The 15780-nt window shown below is 45.8% G+C and overlaps 2 protein-coding genes across 6 annotated transcripts in view; one reads left to right on the top strand and one right to left on the bottom strand.

Moving 5' to 3' along the window:
- The window catches only part of LOC306663249 (zinc finger protein 124-like), a 368872-nt gene that overhangs the window by 163461 nt on the left and 189631 nt on the right, over positions 1 to 15780 (bottom strand). The gene's annotated exons all lie outside the window — the stretch shown is intronic.
- LOC306663337 (olfactory receptor 2T6-like) lies at positions 8508 to 9456 on the top strand (the record flags this gene model as incomplete). Its single annotated transcript, XM_079143740.1, is given in 3 exon segments — positions 8508 to 8676; positions 8679 to 9067; positions 9073 to 9456. Coding segments are annotated over 3 exon segments (942 nt in total).

Raw genomic sequence — 15780 nt, forward strand, 5'->3', positions numbered from 1 at the left:
CTTCCTTGCTTTCTCATCTGCAGCACTGACCTTTACCCACTCTTCCTGCCGTGGGAAACAGTGAAAATCTTCCTGGTGTGAAAGATATCCATCCACCCCACACGTGATTCACAGGATCAGGATCTGAATCTGTGAATTGCACATTCAGGCTGTTTCTGCATGGTCCTGTAGCGGTTTGGGCAAAGGATTTCAGTTGCTACTTTGGAAATTTGTTGACTCATTTGTCTGGATTTGCATAACTGGTATTGTGCCCCGTCGCCCTGCTAAGGCCATTACCCCTAAAATTCAGTAGTGATTCAACGCCAACTATCATTCTACAGAGCTGGTGATTTTTAGAGAAATGCTTTTGAGAGGATGTGTGTAGTAGTCACATCTCACCACGAAGACAGTGTTCACATAATTTATTTACCAGGCTCAGTTGTCAGTTCCCTGAATCTCTGATCTCCCTTCACAGAGAATACCTTGGAACCATATTTACCTCAATGGAAATTACTCTTAAAACATTTTTTTTTAAATTTTGTGACCCATCTTCTGTTTAATTTGCACGTTTGCCAGTTACCACAGGATCGGGGTCCCGCCTTTGGCGCCAGCAGGGGCGACTGTCCCACAGGGAGTATGATCGCAAACTGAACTGAATATACATACTATTTCACAAACCAATGCTGTCCAGGGAAGGGGTAGATAGAAAAACTTAGCCAGTGACATTTTATTCTAAATTATATATTATAATCAGATATGATCACACAGAATTTTTACATTTTTCTTCCTGCAGAGGTAATGTATGCTGGGTGTTTTTTAAAAAAAGAAACATTTGAAACTCCCACAAATTGATACTTTGTATTAATCACTAATGGACTAGGACTGCTTCTCCCAAAATACCATCACGAGTATTTGAAAGGATTTATCTTATACATGAAATTCTTCAAGGTAATAAAGCATGAAATTATTTTATAAACCCTTGGACTATGTATTCAACGTGTAAAAATGTAAAGTACTAATGTCAGTCATCTCTTAAAAGTCAGCCTTTAAATACTGCTGTATGATTTTCTTTGGTCAGAAACATTCTGGTCTAAGTAGGGCCTCAGGATTTTGCCATTTAGCAAATCAGCTGTCTTATCCATGCAGCTAGCAAAACATTGAATAATATTACAGAGCACAACACAGTGTTCACTTTTAAATTTCTTCCGTCTTCTGTGGGACCCAACCTAGCAAAATTTGAGGAAAGCCCCAAGCAGATTTGCTTAAGAGAAAAGCCAACTTTTCCAGGTTAAGTAGTGGAATCCACCAAAGGGGAGTGGTGTCCACCACGTTGACCCTCCAGAGCTTGCCACACGTTGAGACTCACTGGTGCTTATCTGTGGGGCAGTGGAACACAATTGGGCAACTAAACTTTTCAGTCCTACGTCCCTCATGAAAAACAAGAAGCTACTGTAATCTGACTTGCAGACAAAGCAGAAGCGGCCCTGTGTGGTGCTGTTCTTGTAAAGACTACATTTTTCCATCCAAGCACACACAACCCAATTTCCTGCCTGTCGCGCCATCACAAGAAGCAGCAAAACTGAAGCAGAGAAGTGTCTGCTGTCTCACCGAATCGCTGCGCCTGGCTTCCTTTGACATAACTGGAGTAAGAATTGCAACGTGTTTACATTTGGAAACATCGAATAAAAATGGAAACATGAACTTTAAAAAAAATACAAGTTAAAAGATAGTTCGCCAGGATAATGGTGTGCTGAGCATCAGGAACACAAGGATAGCTCAGCATATGCTTATCAATAAATATAATTCACCACATGAATGGAGTACACGTATCACATGATCATCTCAATAGATGCAGAAGCAGCTTCTGGCAAAATCCAGCAATCATTCATGTTAAAAATAATGGAGAGACTAGGGACAGAGAAACGTATCTCAATATCGTAAAGGCTGTACAAGCAGGCCAATGCCAGCGTCACACTGAATGGAGAGAAGCTGAAATCCTTCCCTCTGAAATCAGGAACAAGGAGAGTATGTCCATGCTCACGATTTTTGTTCAACATGGTTCTTATAATTCTAGCCAGAATAATCAAGTAAGAAACAGAATTTGAAGGAAAACAAATAGAAAAAGAAGAATTCCAATCGTCTCTGTCAATGACGCGGCCCTACGCTACAAGAACAAATCAAAGAAAAAACAATGAAAACTTCACCAGAAAACTTCTAGAGCTCATAAATAATTTCAGAATTTCAGCCAAGTAGCAGAATACAAAATCGATGTACATGAATCAGTTGCTTTCCTAAACTCTAATAATGAATCTGCTAAGAAAAAGAAATTAGGAAAACCATCCCCTATAGTAACCACCAAAAACAAGTAAAATAAAATACTTGGGAATGAAACAGACCAAGGAGATGAAAGACCTCTACAATGAAAAAAGAAACTGGCACACTGAAGAAAGAAACCGAAGAACCTAGACGTTAAAAAGATCCCGTGTTCTTGGATAGGCAGAATCAACAAATTGTCAAAATGGTCATAATACCAAAAGCATGATAAAGATTCAAAGAAATCCCCATTAAAATACCATTGACATTCACCACAGCAGAGGAAAAAGAAAACAGCCCTAAAATTCATGTGGAAGAATTAAAAACTAGAGTAGCCAAAGTAATCCTGAGCGAAAGCAGTGATCTGGAGGCACCCAAACCTGACCTCAGAGCTCTTGTAACAGAAATCCCAGTGCATCGGCATCAAAAGGACTGGAAGACCAAGGGAGCAGAACAGAAGACAGACAACCCACACAGATGCAGTCATCTGATCCTGGACAAAGGTTCCAAGGTCATATGGTGGAGAAAAGACAGCCTTTTTTTTAAACAAATGGGGCCAAGAAAACTGAATATCTATATGCAAGAGAATGAAACTAGATCTCTGTCTCTCACCCTGCACAAAAATCACCCCTCAGTGAATTGAAGACCTCGGAATAAGACCAAACACTTTGCACCTGCTAGAGGAAAACAGGCCTAACAGGCCAACATATTTTCACAGACACCAACTTCTTTTTTTAAAAAAAATATCCTTTTTTTATTGTAAACAAATGGGATACATGTTGTTTCTCTGTTTGTACATGAAGTAGAGGCACACCATTTGTGTAATCATACATTTACAGAGGGTAATGTTGTTTGATTCATTCTGTTATTTTTTTCCCTTCCCCCCACCCCTCCCACCCCTCTTTTCCCTCTATACAGTCCTTCCTTCCTCCATTCTTGCCCCCTCCCTAACCCTAACTCTAACCCTAACACTAACCCCTCCCACCCCCATTATGTGTCTTCATCCACTTATTAGCGATATCATTCGTCCTTTGGCTTTTTGAGATTGGCTTATCTCACTTAGCATGATATTCTCCAACTTCATCCATTTGCCTGCAAATGCCATAATTTTATCATTCTTTATAGCTGAATAATATTCAATTGTGTATATATATATATATATATATATATATATATATATATATATATATCACAGTTTCTTTATCCATTCATCAATTGAGGGGCATGTAGGTTGGTTCCATAGTCTGCCTATTGTAATTGAGCAGCTATGAACACTGATGTGGCTGTAACTCTGTAGTATGCTGATTTTAAGTCCTTTGGGTATAGGCCAAGGAGTGGGATAGCTGAGTCAAATGGTGGTTCCATTCCAAGTTTTCTAAGGAATCTCCACACTGCTTTCCAGAGTGGCTGCACTAATTTGCAGCCCCACCAGCAATGTATGAGTGTACCTTTTTCCCCACATTCTAGCCAACACCTATTGTTGCTTGGATTCTTGATAATCATCATTCTAATTGGAGACACTAACTTCTTCAACAAGACTCCCAAAGGTCAAGAAATAAAAGCAGGAATCAATAAGAGGGACAGCATCAGATTAAAATTTTTCTGCACAGCAGAGGAAACAAGAGCATGAAGAGAGAGCCTGCAGAAAGGAGATCTCTGGCAGCTGCTCCTCTGACAGGGGATTTATATTCCGGTAATAAAAAGAACTCAGAACTCAACACCAAAAACAAATAACCCAAACAATAAATGGGCAAAAGACTAAACAGACAGTTCTCAAAAGAATGAACACAAATGTCCAACAAACATATGAAAAGATGCTCGACATCTGTAGCAACCAGGGAAACGCAAGTCAAAACCGTACTAACGCTTGGTCTCACTCCACTCCAGATGGCAATCACCAAGAATGCAGAGCACAGAGCGCTGGTGAGGATGCAGAGGGCCAGGTGCACGCGTACCCTGTCGGCGGGACTGCAGACGGGTTCAAACCCTCTTGAAAGCATATGGAGATTCCCCAACAGTCTAGGAACAGAGCCACCATGTAAGCCAGCTACCTCACTCCTTTGTATTTATCCAGAAGAAGTAAAACCATCATACTATAGTAATACTTCCACTTTCACGTTTATAGCGGCACAATTCACAATGGCCAAAACACGGAACTAACTCTGATGCCCATCAATGGATGGATGGATTAAGAATGCTAAAAAGCTTCTGTGCAGTTAAGGAAATTATTAAGAGCATGAAGACAGAGCCCAGATTGGGGAAAACCTTTTCAAGCTGCTCCTCTGACATGGGATTAATATCCAAAATGCATAAATAACTCAATAAAAAAATACCAAACAATAAAATGGCAAGGGATTCACTGTATTGCTCAGGCTGGCCTTGAACTTGTGATTCTCCTGCCTCAGCCTTTTGAGCAGCTGGGAGTTTATAGTCCTGCATCCCCATGCCTGACAGAAAAATTGGAAAATTTTGATAGAGATATTCTCCCTCAAAACTTTTAGAAATTGAGAAAGCATCCTCTAAGATCTTCCAAAGACAACTTCAGAAGTGTTGCAGTATGCAGAAAGATATGGAAGTGATTCCCATTCCTGTCTCAAAATAAAAATGGCTGAGGACGTAGCTTAGGGTAGAGCACCTCTGTGTTCAATCCTGCTTCTGCAAAAAGGCCCGTTTTTCCAAATCTGGATCAGTTATTTACCATGTTCTGGGCAAGCAGGCTGTTCATACGTGTATATAGGTGTGTTACCTCTACCACATGTGACATGCACACATGCACACATTATGTAGTCTGTCATTTTCACTGAGTTTCTGGCTGCATTCGTGTGAAGTTGAAATGGCATTCCATCCTGTAAGTAACTTGCTCTTCTGCTGGTACCTGTGGTCAGACCTCTGCTGCTCGTGGGGTCTGGGTGTGGACGCTTTCTGCAGCACGGGTTGGATCTTGCGGCTTCATCCAGCGTTTCTGCAGTGGCTGCCTGCCGAGCTCCACACACGGGGAGTTCTCACGGGGGTAGTCAGGTTCCTGCAGGTGCAACCTCCTTTGCCCTAGGTGGTGTTTCGGCGTGTTTACGGAGCTCAACCTCTCTGACTTAGGTGTAAACCTGCTATTTTATTTTAGAGCAGTAATGCATTTTTGTGAAAAAATTGTGCTATGGGAACCAACATCATTGAGGATATAATGCATTTTTATTTAAAACACAAATTGCAGAACTATTCCCTGCTCCATTCATAACATGACCTTAGATGACACTCTGTGTTCCAGTTGTTCTTATTTTTGCATCTTCTTTCCTTTCTATTTCGTACCTTTTTACTTTGGCTTTCTTTGAAGAGTGAACCTATGACTTAAAAGGGGTTGTTCACCCTGTATATGGTGCAGCTGTGATTGACATAACTGTTTCCTATCTGATCTTACTGTGTGCCTTCTTAAATCTCCTGAACTCTGTTCGTCCACACTACTTTTTTCACATTTTCCAACTTTTAAAACTCACATGTGCACGTACGACATACATGCATCCTGGCCTTGCATTTTAATACTACTAATTGTGTTAGTGCTCTTCAGAATTATTCTTATCCACGTGACTTTTTGTTGGCGCTGTAAGTGAAAACCTACTGTTTCTGACATTTCACTGAGAAAATGGTGGTGGACTCTTGGTGAGCATGTAGAAACTGATTGTATTCCCTTCCCTGCGGCCCAGAGGGGACACTGACGCTGAGGCTCTGGAGCAATGCCCAGCTAGCAGTTGGCTGGTGGTGAGTGGTGGAGCCGTGGGCAAGGAACTTTCCAGAACCTCAGCTCACCCTGCTGTGCCTGTGTCTGGCTCTGGGGGTTGCCAGCTGCCTCTGCAGACGCGGCTGGGCACACGTGCATGCTCGCACACACTCAGCTGAAACAAGCACCTTGAATTCTATGCAGTTCTGCCAATCGTGTCTGAATTTTGGCATGCATCTTAAATGAGTTCAGTGCTCGCTAACAGTAATGTTACACACTTTCTTCCCTCTTCTTTCTTCTTTGGATTCACAAAATCAAGACTAGTGTGTCTGCACAAACATTGGGACGCATCTGACTGCTCACCCCAGTGTATCTCAGACTGTCTTTCTTTTTGATCCATACATTACTGACATCTTGAATTCAATCTACTACTCTATGCTTTACATTAATTAATATATAATTGTACCTGTGAACTAGGCGCGGGGAGAAGGTTTGGTACATGCACGCTGTGGGAGGTTAATATCAGGGATTTCCCCCTCCACCTCACCAAGCATTTCCTTTTCTCTGGGGTGGGGTGACCGAACCCTCTCCCGCTGTTGTGGAACGCACTACACCGGCGGCCAGCCCTCAGCCCGGTGGCTCTCCAGAACACACGCTGGGCAGCGGCTGGTACTTGGCGTCCGTGGACCACGCAGCCCCGCCTCTGGGCAGCACCACCCCCGCTCCTGGGAGGTCGGCCTCCGGTCTGCGCAGGATGTCGCCAGGCAGCCATTCCTTTTGCCTGACTTGTGTGGTTTCTCTTGACATCCCTCAGGTTCCTGCAGGTTCCAGGTTGCCGCAGACCAGCGCCTCTTGGGTTGTGCGTGTAAACAGTTTTCCTTCTGTCTAGGCTCCACAGTCCCGCCGTCCACTGGCTCTTCGCGGTCAGGTTGCCTTCGGGTCCTGTGAGGGACAGGGGGCTCTCCTCCGAGCTCCTGGCCTTCTCCCACCACAGGGCACGCAGGCCTCCTCTGCGTCCCCGCAGCGCTGGCTCTCGGTCAGAGCTGTTCTGCGGGCAAGGCAGCGCCGCGCCACGGTTCCATCTGCGTTTCCCGGCGCATCAAGGACGCTGAGCCTTTTCCACTTGCCTGTTTGCCATTTGCGGTGTTGAGGTCCTTTGTTGCCCGTGGCCTCTGGGGTCCCCTCCAAATCACCTTTTCCCTGCCCGAGGCATTTTTTAAAGTATTTTCTTATTGTTATTATACACTCGAGATGCACCTGCACCACCCACGACCTGGCTGTCCACTCTCTTTCTAGGACTGGGAGGGTCCCTGGTGCCCCCTGGTCTCCGAGGTCCTTCAGACACTTTCACAGTCACCATCTCTGGAGCTTGTGGCCGATAAGCCCGCAGTCTTGCCAAAGGGAAAAGGGGTGGGAAGAAAGGTCCTGGGACAGGAGTCCCAGCCTTGACCACAGTCAGACCCAAACCTGTAAGAACCAGAGGACGTAAGGTGGGTAGAAACGTACTGGACTCGGTCGTACCAAAGGGACACTGTTTAACAGAGCACAATAAACAGGCTGGTGAAGGTTAAACAGGCAGTCGCGACTTTAAAACTACAACTAAATTCTGCCTGAAGTACTTTTAAAAGCGGCTCTGACCCCCTTGCCCTGCCACCTGCCTAGAAGAGCTGCCCACTGGCACCTCACTGTCCCCGGGTGCTGGCACGTCCTGCACGGCCTGTCGTGTTCCTGCCGTCCCACCTCCATTAAGCTCTGAGCCTCACGGTCACCTCTCGCCCTTCGGGGTACTCGCCCCATCTCCGGGGCTGTTCCGTGCTGTCCCTCACTGTCCAAGGCCAGCTGCCCCGCAGCCCTTGCTGGTGCCTGGGAGGCACATGCCCTGGCTGCTGCCTGCTCTCAGACCTACGGTGCAGGGAACATTCTCCACCACTCAGTGCGCCATTGCCAGCAGTGCCTCATGAATGCAGGCTTGCCCTGAGCGTGAGCGTGAAACTGAGCATGAGTGAAGAGGAGGAGCCAGCGGCCAGGCCAAGGACCCGGCAGAGGGCCGCCCCCTTCACTGAGCTCACGAGGCTTCCAGCTGTGTCTCCGCTTCACGGCTATTTGCAGATGAGGCAGATCAGCTTTAAAACTGTGACAAAAATCCCCACTCTGGTCAAATGTCTGACCAAACTATTTGGCTATTTGATTGAATCAAAGTCCAGCAGTTGTATCCACATCCTAAATAATCGGAGCCCTCTCCAAGGGAAGTGCCCTCTCTGGATCCCTGGCATTCTGCCCTAATAACTGAGCGGCAGTTGTCCAGTGTCCACTGGCTGCATTCCCTGGGACCGACATTTCCAGTTGCTCTTCACTGGGAGGTAAGGGCAAATCCGGCTCAGCAAAAGGCGCCTGCTGCCGGTTACGCAGATGAGCGCAGCGTCCCAGTGCTTGCCACGCACGCACTGTGGGCTCTGACGCTCACCAGCCCCGCGTCTCTCTCTGTGCCCCAGGTCAAACACAGCCCATGGATGGGAACAGGACCTTCTCCAGCGACTTCACGCTGGCGGGGCTCTTCCCTCACGGCAGAGCCTCAGGCCTCCTCTTCGCCGTCATCTCCGTCATCTTCTTCACAGCGCTGACGGCCAACGGTGCCATGATCCTCCTGATCCAGGTGGACCCCCAGCTGCACACGCCATGTACTTCCTGCTCAGCCACCTGTCGCTCATCGACATGCTGTACATCTCCACCACAGTGCCCAAGACGCTGGTGGACCACCTGGTGGGCAAGGGGAACATCTCCTTCGCTGCCTGCACCGCCCAGTACTTTCTCTACATGGGCCTTGTGGGCGCCGAGTTCTTCCTGCTGGGGCTCATGGCCTACGACCGCTATGTGGCCATCTGCCACCCGCTGCGCTACCCTACCCTCATGAGCCGCCGCGTCTGCTGGCTCATCCTGGCCAGCTCCTGGTCTGGTGGTGCTCTGGACAGTTTCCTCCTCACGCCCATCACCATGAGTCTCCCCTTCTGTGCCTCCCACAAGATCGAGCACTTCTTCTGCGAGGCGCCCACCATGCTACGGCTGGCCTGTAGGCCGCCTACGAAATGGTGATGTACGTCTGCTGCGTGGTGATGCTGCTGGCCCCTTTTTCCGTGGTGGTGGCCTCCTACACCCAGATCCTCCTCACGGTGCATCAGATGAGGTCATCGGAGGGGAAGAGGAAGGCCTTTGCCACCTGCTCGTCACACATGATGGTGGTGACCCTGTTCTACGGGGCTGCCTTGTACACCTATATGCTTCCCCAGTCCTACCACACGCCCCTCAAAGACAAGGTCTTCTCAGCCTTCTACACCATCCTCACGCCCCTGCTGAACCCGCTCATCTACAGCCTGGGCAACAGGGACGTGGTGGGCGCGCTGCGGAGGGCGAGGGCCCGCCATGGAGGGGCCTGTGGCATGGGGAAGGAAGGACTCTGAGCATGGAGACCCGCACGCAGGACCCAGGGTACCCAGGTGCACTGTGAGTGGTGTGGGCCGTGCTGGTGATGGGTGCCCTGGCCAGTCCTGCAGAGCAGGCCTCAGCGTCCCTCCCATCAGAGGCCTGGCGCCTCGGGGACATGCACACATGGGCGCCACCAGGGTCCTGGGAACAATGCTTGCCCTTTCTTTGTTCCACGGATTCCAGTTCTTCTCTGACTCCAGCTCATGCAGAGAATGTCCCCAGATGTCCATTTGATATTCTATACCCTGAACATATTTGATGGCTTCATAATGACATTAGAAACTGTCCCTTGGTAGAGTGCAGGGAACATTTAGGGATGTCACATCGGAGAGTGACTGATGCTTTGTAAACCCTGCAGGGAATGCCAACACAGACTCCCAGGGGCATTGAGGATCCAGGTATCCTTTCTTTGAGTAGCAACTGAAAACATTCCTCCTTTATCTAAATTTGGTTCTGGAAAAATGTGAATCATGAGTTCTTCAGAAATTCAAAGCCTAAGCTTTTAACTGTAAAGGGTTCTGTTTCTTATGGGGCAAATAACCATTGCTTTGGAGGTGAGAGGGGTTGGAAAATAAGTGCCCATTAACTAGCACTCCCCGTAATCCTGACCCAGCTTCCTCTGCAGTTAGTTAGGATTATTGGTCACATGGAGACTTGTCACAGATATTTGTGATGATATGCTTCCATCCTCTCTTGCCTTCCAGAGAAACCATGAACAGCATGTGTTTTTCTTCTCCACATCCCTAGGTTTCACATTGGATACCATTAGCAAGATGCAGCAGAAAAGCATAGCTAGGTTTTCATAGGAAAGTTAGAGGTGGTAAGTGATCCAGCACCATTTCCTCTTAGGAAGTTGGAACTGGGGGGAAAGTGTTCAACCTAAATGGTAGATCCAGTCATGGAACTAGGGTCACGCCACAGGCCCTTTGGGCCACCTGTGCGTGGTGCTTTCAACTTTGTGCTCTTGCAATGATGAACTTAGAGGCTGCTCTTGCTGACGTCACCGACCCTTTGTTTGTGCCTACTCACGGTGACAAAAGTAGGACAGAGGCTTGAGGGATGCTCCTACCTCCGCTCTGTCTGTCTCCTTCGCCCTGAAGCAGTCTGTCCTGCAGTCATGGATTCCAGAACAATGAATCTCGTGGACACATTTCTTGTGAAGAGAGTTGAAACTGTCCCAGCATCAACAACTTTCTTACCATAGAGAAGACCCAGCCGGAACAACCCGAGAAGACAGCTACCAGACCACAGTCACCAGCAGGGTAGCTGTGAATGCCTCTCGTCAGCCCTGTGAGGTTCTTGTCAGTCCCCTCCGCTGCTGACAGGGCTGAGGAGACGACCCCCTCGCCTTCCCAGCAGAGCTATACCGACTCAGGCCCTTCCCTGCTTGTCTCTTTGATTGGCACCTTGGGATGGACGGCAGAACCTGGTCCTTCGGAGCCCTGGAGCCAGGATTCTTGCCCTCAGGCCCTGGCCACACTCGCATCCATGTTCCCGGGCTCACAGATGGTGGTGGGTGAGTCAAACAGGGCCAGACCTCCTATGGAACTGAAAACACAGCTGGGTGCTGGGCAGAGTCTTCAGCCAAGTGAGCAAGTGCCAGGGAACTCCGTGTTGGGCTGTCCTCGGCTCCTGGGAAAGCAGACTTTCCCTGCTCTTGTCCAGTGGAGCAGGATCATTGCCACAAACCAGAAGCCACTGGAATGGACAGTCGGTCCCTCTGCATCTGGACTGAGCCTTACTCTGTGTGTGGAACCACTTCACCGCAGTCTGGCTGTGTCACCCATGTAAGGAAATATTTGGAAAAGTAGTCAAAGATTATACATGGAAGACCATTTCCTCTTCTGAGTAGTGTCTAATAGAATAATGAGGACATTATTTTACAACTCTTTAGAGATTGTACAAAATAGTACAGTGAGTTATTTTGCAGCTATTAAAAATGTGAGTTCGAGAGCTACAGGCAGTTACCAGAGGAGGAGCTGCACAGAGAGCTGTTTGGACTCACAGCGACTGCTCCTGAACACCGGGGCCTGCCCTGAGGAAGAGGAGGAGGAGCACCGTGGGATGCTTGGACACGGAGTGACTGCACCAGAGCTACAGGTGGTTGCCAGAGGAGCAGCTGTGCGGTGAGCTGTTTGGAGTCAGAAAGACAGCTTCTGAACACCGGTGGGCTGCCTGGAGGAGGAGGAGGGATGAAGCGGGTCACCTGGACTCGGAGTGACTACATCACAGCTCCAGGTGGCTGCTTAGAGGAGGAGGTGAGAGGTGAGTTGTTTGAGCTCAAAGCAACCGCTCCTGAACACCGGGGGGCTGCCCGGAGGAGGAACGCGGTGGGTCGCTTGTTCTCGGAGTGGGCCGCACCAGAGCTCTGGGTGGCTGCCCGGAGGAGGTGTGCAGCAGGTCACTTGGACTCAGAGCGACCGCTCCTGAACACCCGGGGGGCTACCCAGAGGAGGAGGAGGAGGAACGGGGCAGGTCGCTTGGACTCAGAGTAACTGCCCAGGGCTAAGGGTGGTTGCCGGGAGGAGGAGGCACGCAGTGAATTCCTTGGACTCCTAGTGACCGCACTGGAACACCAGGCACTGTCCAGAGGAAGAGGTGTGCGGCGGGTCACTGGGACTCAGAGTGATTGTACGGGGCTCCAGGTAGCTGCTCAGAGGAGGGACCACATAGCCAGGCGATTAGGTGCAGAGCTGGGTCCCAGGAACTAGGAGGCTTCTTGGTGGAAGAGCTGCACAGAGACACGTTTAGGGGCGGAGCAAATGTTCCAGGACTCTGGGCAGATTCTCTGAGGAGAGGCAGCCTAAGTAGACTCATCTGTGAAGGGTGAGGCTCCCAGGCCCAGGAGGTAGGTCCGGGCCCCTCGGAATGTTGCAGAGAAAGGCAGCCCAGCCCAGGTGGTAGTTGTAGATTGAGGGTAACCTCCAGGAGAGGAACTGACCAGCAAGACCTCCCAACCAGGTGAGTCTTCCCTGCTGGGTGAGGTTTTCCCACAAGGATGGTAAAACCAGAGACACAGGCCCAAACAGGCCTTGCCTCAGCCCACGGCCTAGTTCCCCTTTAGATGACCATCGGTCAACAAGTGGAGGTACCTCTGCCCACTAGCAGGGAATATACCCCACCTGAAGGCCACCACCCCAGAGAGGCAGCTTCTTTGTGGAGCACCGCACTATCAACTTCCTCCAAGACTTCAGCCTACTGAAGGCTAAGAGAAGATATACTAGAAATCTTCAGGGACATTATAAGTCAATAGAGGAAACCTGCAATATCTCAGTGGTCCACTGATACCTGAACAATATGAGAAAACAAGGGAAGAAAATGCCCCCAAAAATCTACATGTTACATCAAGAAAACCCAATGACAGCATGGCAGAAGAAATGACAGAAAAGGAGTTCAGAATGTACATAATTAAAATGATCAGGGAAGCAAATGATGAGATGAAAGATCAAATGCAGGCATTGAATGACCACACAAATTGACAGTTAAAAGAGCAAATACAGGAAGCAAAAGATCATTTCAATAAAGAGTTAGAGATATTGAAAAAAAAAACAAACAGAAATCCTTGAAATGAAGAAAACAATAAACCAAACTAAGAACTCCATAGAAAGCATATCCAGTAGGATAGAACTCCTGGAAGACAGAACCTCAGACATTGAAGACAAAATATTTAACCGTGAAAACAAAGTTAAACAAACAGAGAAGATGGTACGAAATCATGAACAGAATCTCCAAGAACTATGGGATATCATGAAAAGGCCAAATTTAAGAATTAATGGGATTGAGGAAGGCTTAGAGAAACAAACCAAAGGAATGAACAATCTATTCATTGAAAAATATCAGAAAATTTCCCAAATCTGAAGAATGAAATGGAAAATCAAGTTCAAGAAGCTTATAGGACTCCAAATACACAAAATTACAACAGACCCACACCAAGGCACATTATAATGAAAATACCTAACATACAAAATAAAGACAGAAGTTTAAAGGCTGTGAGAGAAAAGAACCAAATTATATTCCAGGGAAAACCAATATGGATATCAGCAGATTTTTCAATCCAGACCCTAAAAGCTAGAAGGGCCTGAAACAACATTTTTCAAGGCCTGAAAGAAAATGGATGCCAACCAAGAATTTTATACCCACCAAAACTTACCTTCAAATTTGACAATGAAATAAAATCCTTCCATGATAAACAAAAGCTAAAAGAATTTACAAAAAGAAAGCCAGCATTACAGAACATTCTCAGCAAAATATTCCATCAGGAAGAGATGATAAACAAAGAAGCAAGTAAGCAAAGGGAGGAATTATCCTAAAGGAATTGTCAAATAAAGGAGGAACCAAGACGTGACAAAAAAAATAAATAAATAAATAAAATTTTAAAAATGAACCAAATGACCGGGAAACCAAATCATATCTCAATAATAACCCTGAATGTTAATGGCCTGAATTCATCAATCAAAAGACATAGACTGGCAGATTGGATTAAAAAGAAAGATCCAACAATATGTTGCCTGCAAGAGACTCACCTCATAGAAAAAGATACCCATAGACCAAAGGTGAAAGGATGGGGGAAAACATACCATGAACATGGACTCAGCAAAAAGCTGGAGTATCCATCCTCAATTCAGATAATGTGGACTTCAAGCCAAAGTTGGTCAGAAGAGATAAAGAAGGACATTTCATACTGTGTAAGGGAAGAATAAATCAGCAAGATATAACACTCATAAACATCTATGCCCCAAACAGTGGCTCATCCATGTATGTCAAACAAATCCTTCTCAATTTCAGAAACCAAATAGACCATAACACAATAATACTAGGTGATTTTAACACACCTCCCTCACCACTGGACAGATCTTCCAAACAAAAATTGAACAAAGAAACCATAGATCTCAATAAAACAATCAATAATTTAGACTTAACAGATATTTATAGAGTATACCATCCAACCAAGAGCAAATACACTTTCTTCTCAGCAGCACATGGATCCTTCTCTGAAATAGACCATATATTGTGCCACAAAGCTAATGTTAGCAAATACAAGAAGATAGAGACACTACCTTGTACTCCATCAGATCATAATGGATTGAAATTAGAAATAAATGAAGGAGTAAAAAACAGAAACTACTCCAACACCTGGAGATTAAGCAATATGGTATTAATGATGAATGGATAGCAGAAGATATTAGGAAGGAAATTAAAAAATTCTTAGAGGTAAATGAGAACAAAGAAACATCATATCAAAATCACTGGGACACTATGAAAGCAGTACTTAGAGGAAAATTTATTTCATGGAGCGCATTCAATAAAGAAGTAAAACTCAACAAATAAATGACCTAACACTATGGCTAAAAGCCCTAGAAAAAGAAGAACAGACCAGCACCAAAAGTAGTAGAAGACAGGAAATAGTACAACTCACAGCTGAAATCAACGAAATTGAAACAAAAGAAACAATACAAAAAAATTGACAAAATAAATAGTTGGTTCTTCAAAAAAATAAACAAAATTGATAAACCTTTAGCCACACTAACAAAGAGAAGACGAGAGAAAAGCCAAATCACTAAAATTCAGAATGAACAAGGAAATATCACAACACACACGATTGAAATACAAAACATGATTGGGAGCTATTTTGAAAATCTATACTCCAACAAAATAGAAAATTTCGAAGACCTCAACAGGTTTCTAGAGACATATGAATTGCCTAAACTGAACAAGAAGGACACACACAATTTAAAAAGACCAATTTCAAGTAATGAAATAGAAGAAGTCATCAAAAACCTACCAACAAAGAAAAGTCCAGGACCAGATGGTATCTCAGCCGAGTTCTACAAAACCTTTAAAGAAGAGCTCATTCCAATACTTCTCAAAATATTCCATAAAATAGAAGAGGAGGAAACCCTCCCAAACTCTTTCTATGAAGCCAATATCACACTGATACCTAAACCAGACAGACAAACATTGAGGAAAGAAAATTTCAGAACAATATCCTTAATGAACATTGACGCAAAAATTCTCAACAAAATTTTAGCAAATCGCATACAAAAACATATTAAAAAGATAGTGCACCATGATCAAGTGGGTTTCATCCCAGGGATGCAAGCTTGGTTCAACATCAGGAAATCAATAAATGTAATTCACCATATTAATAGACTTAAAGTCAAGAATTACATGATTATTTCAATAGATGCAGAAAAAGCATTTGATAAAATACAGTATCCTTTCATGCTCAAAACACTAGAAAAAATAGGGATAGTAGGAACATTCCTTAACAGTGTAAAGGCCATCTATGCTAAGCCCAT

This window comes from Sciurus vulgaris (assembly GCF_902686455.1).
Source record: "Sciurus vulgaris genome assembly, chromosome: 6".
NCBI lineage: Eukaryota > Metazoa > Chordata > Mammalia > Rodentia > Sciuridae > Sciurus > Sciurus vulgaris.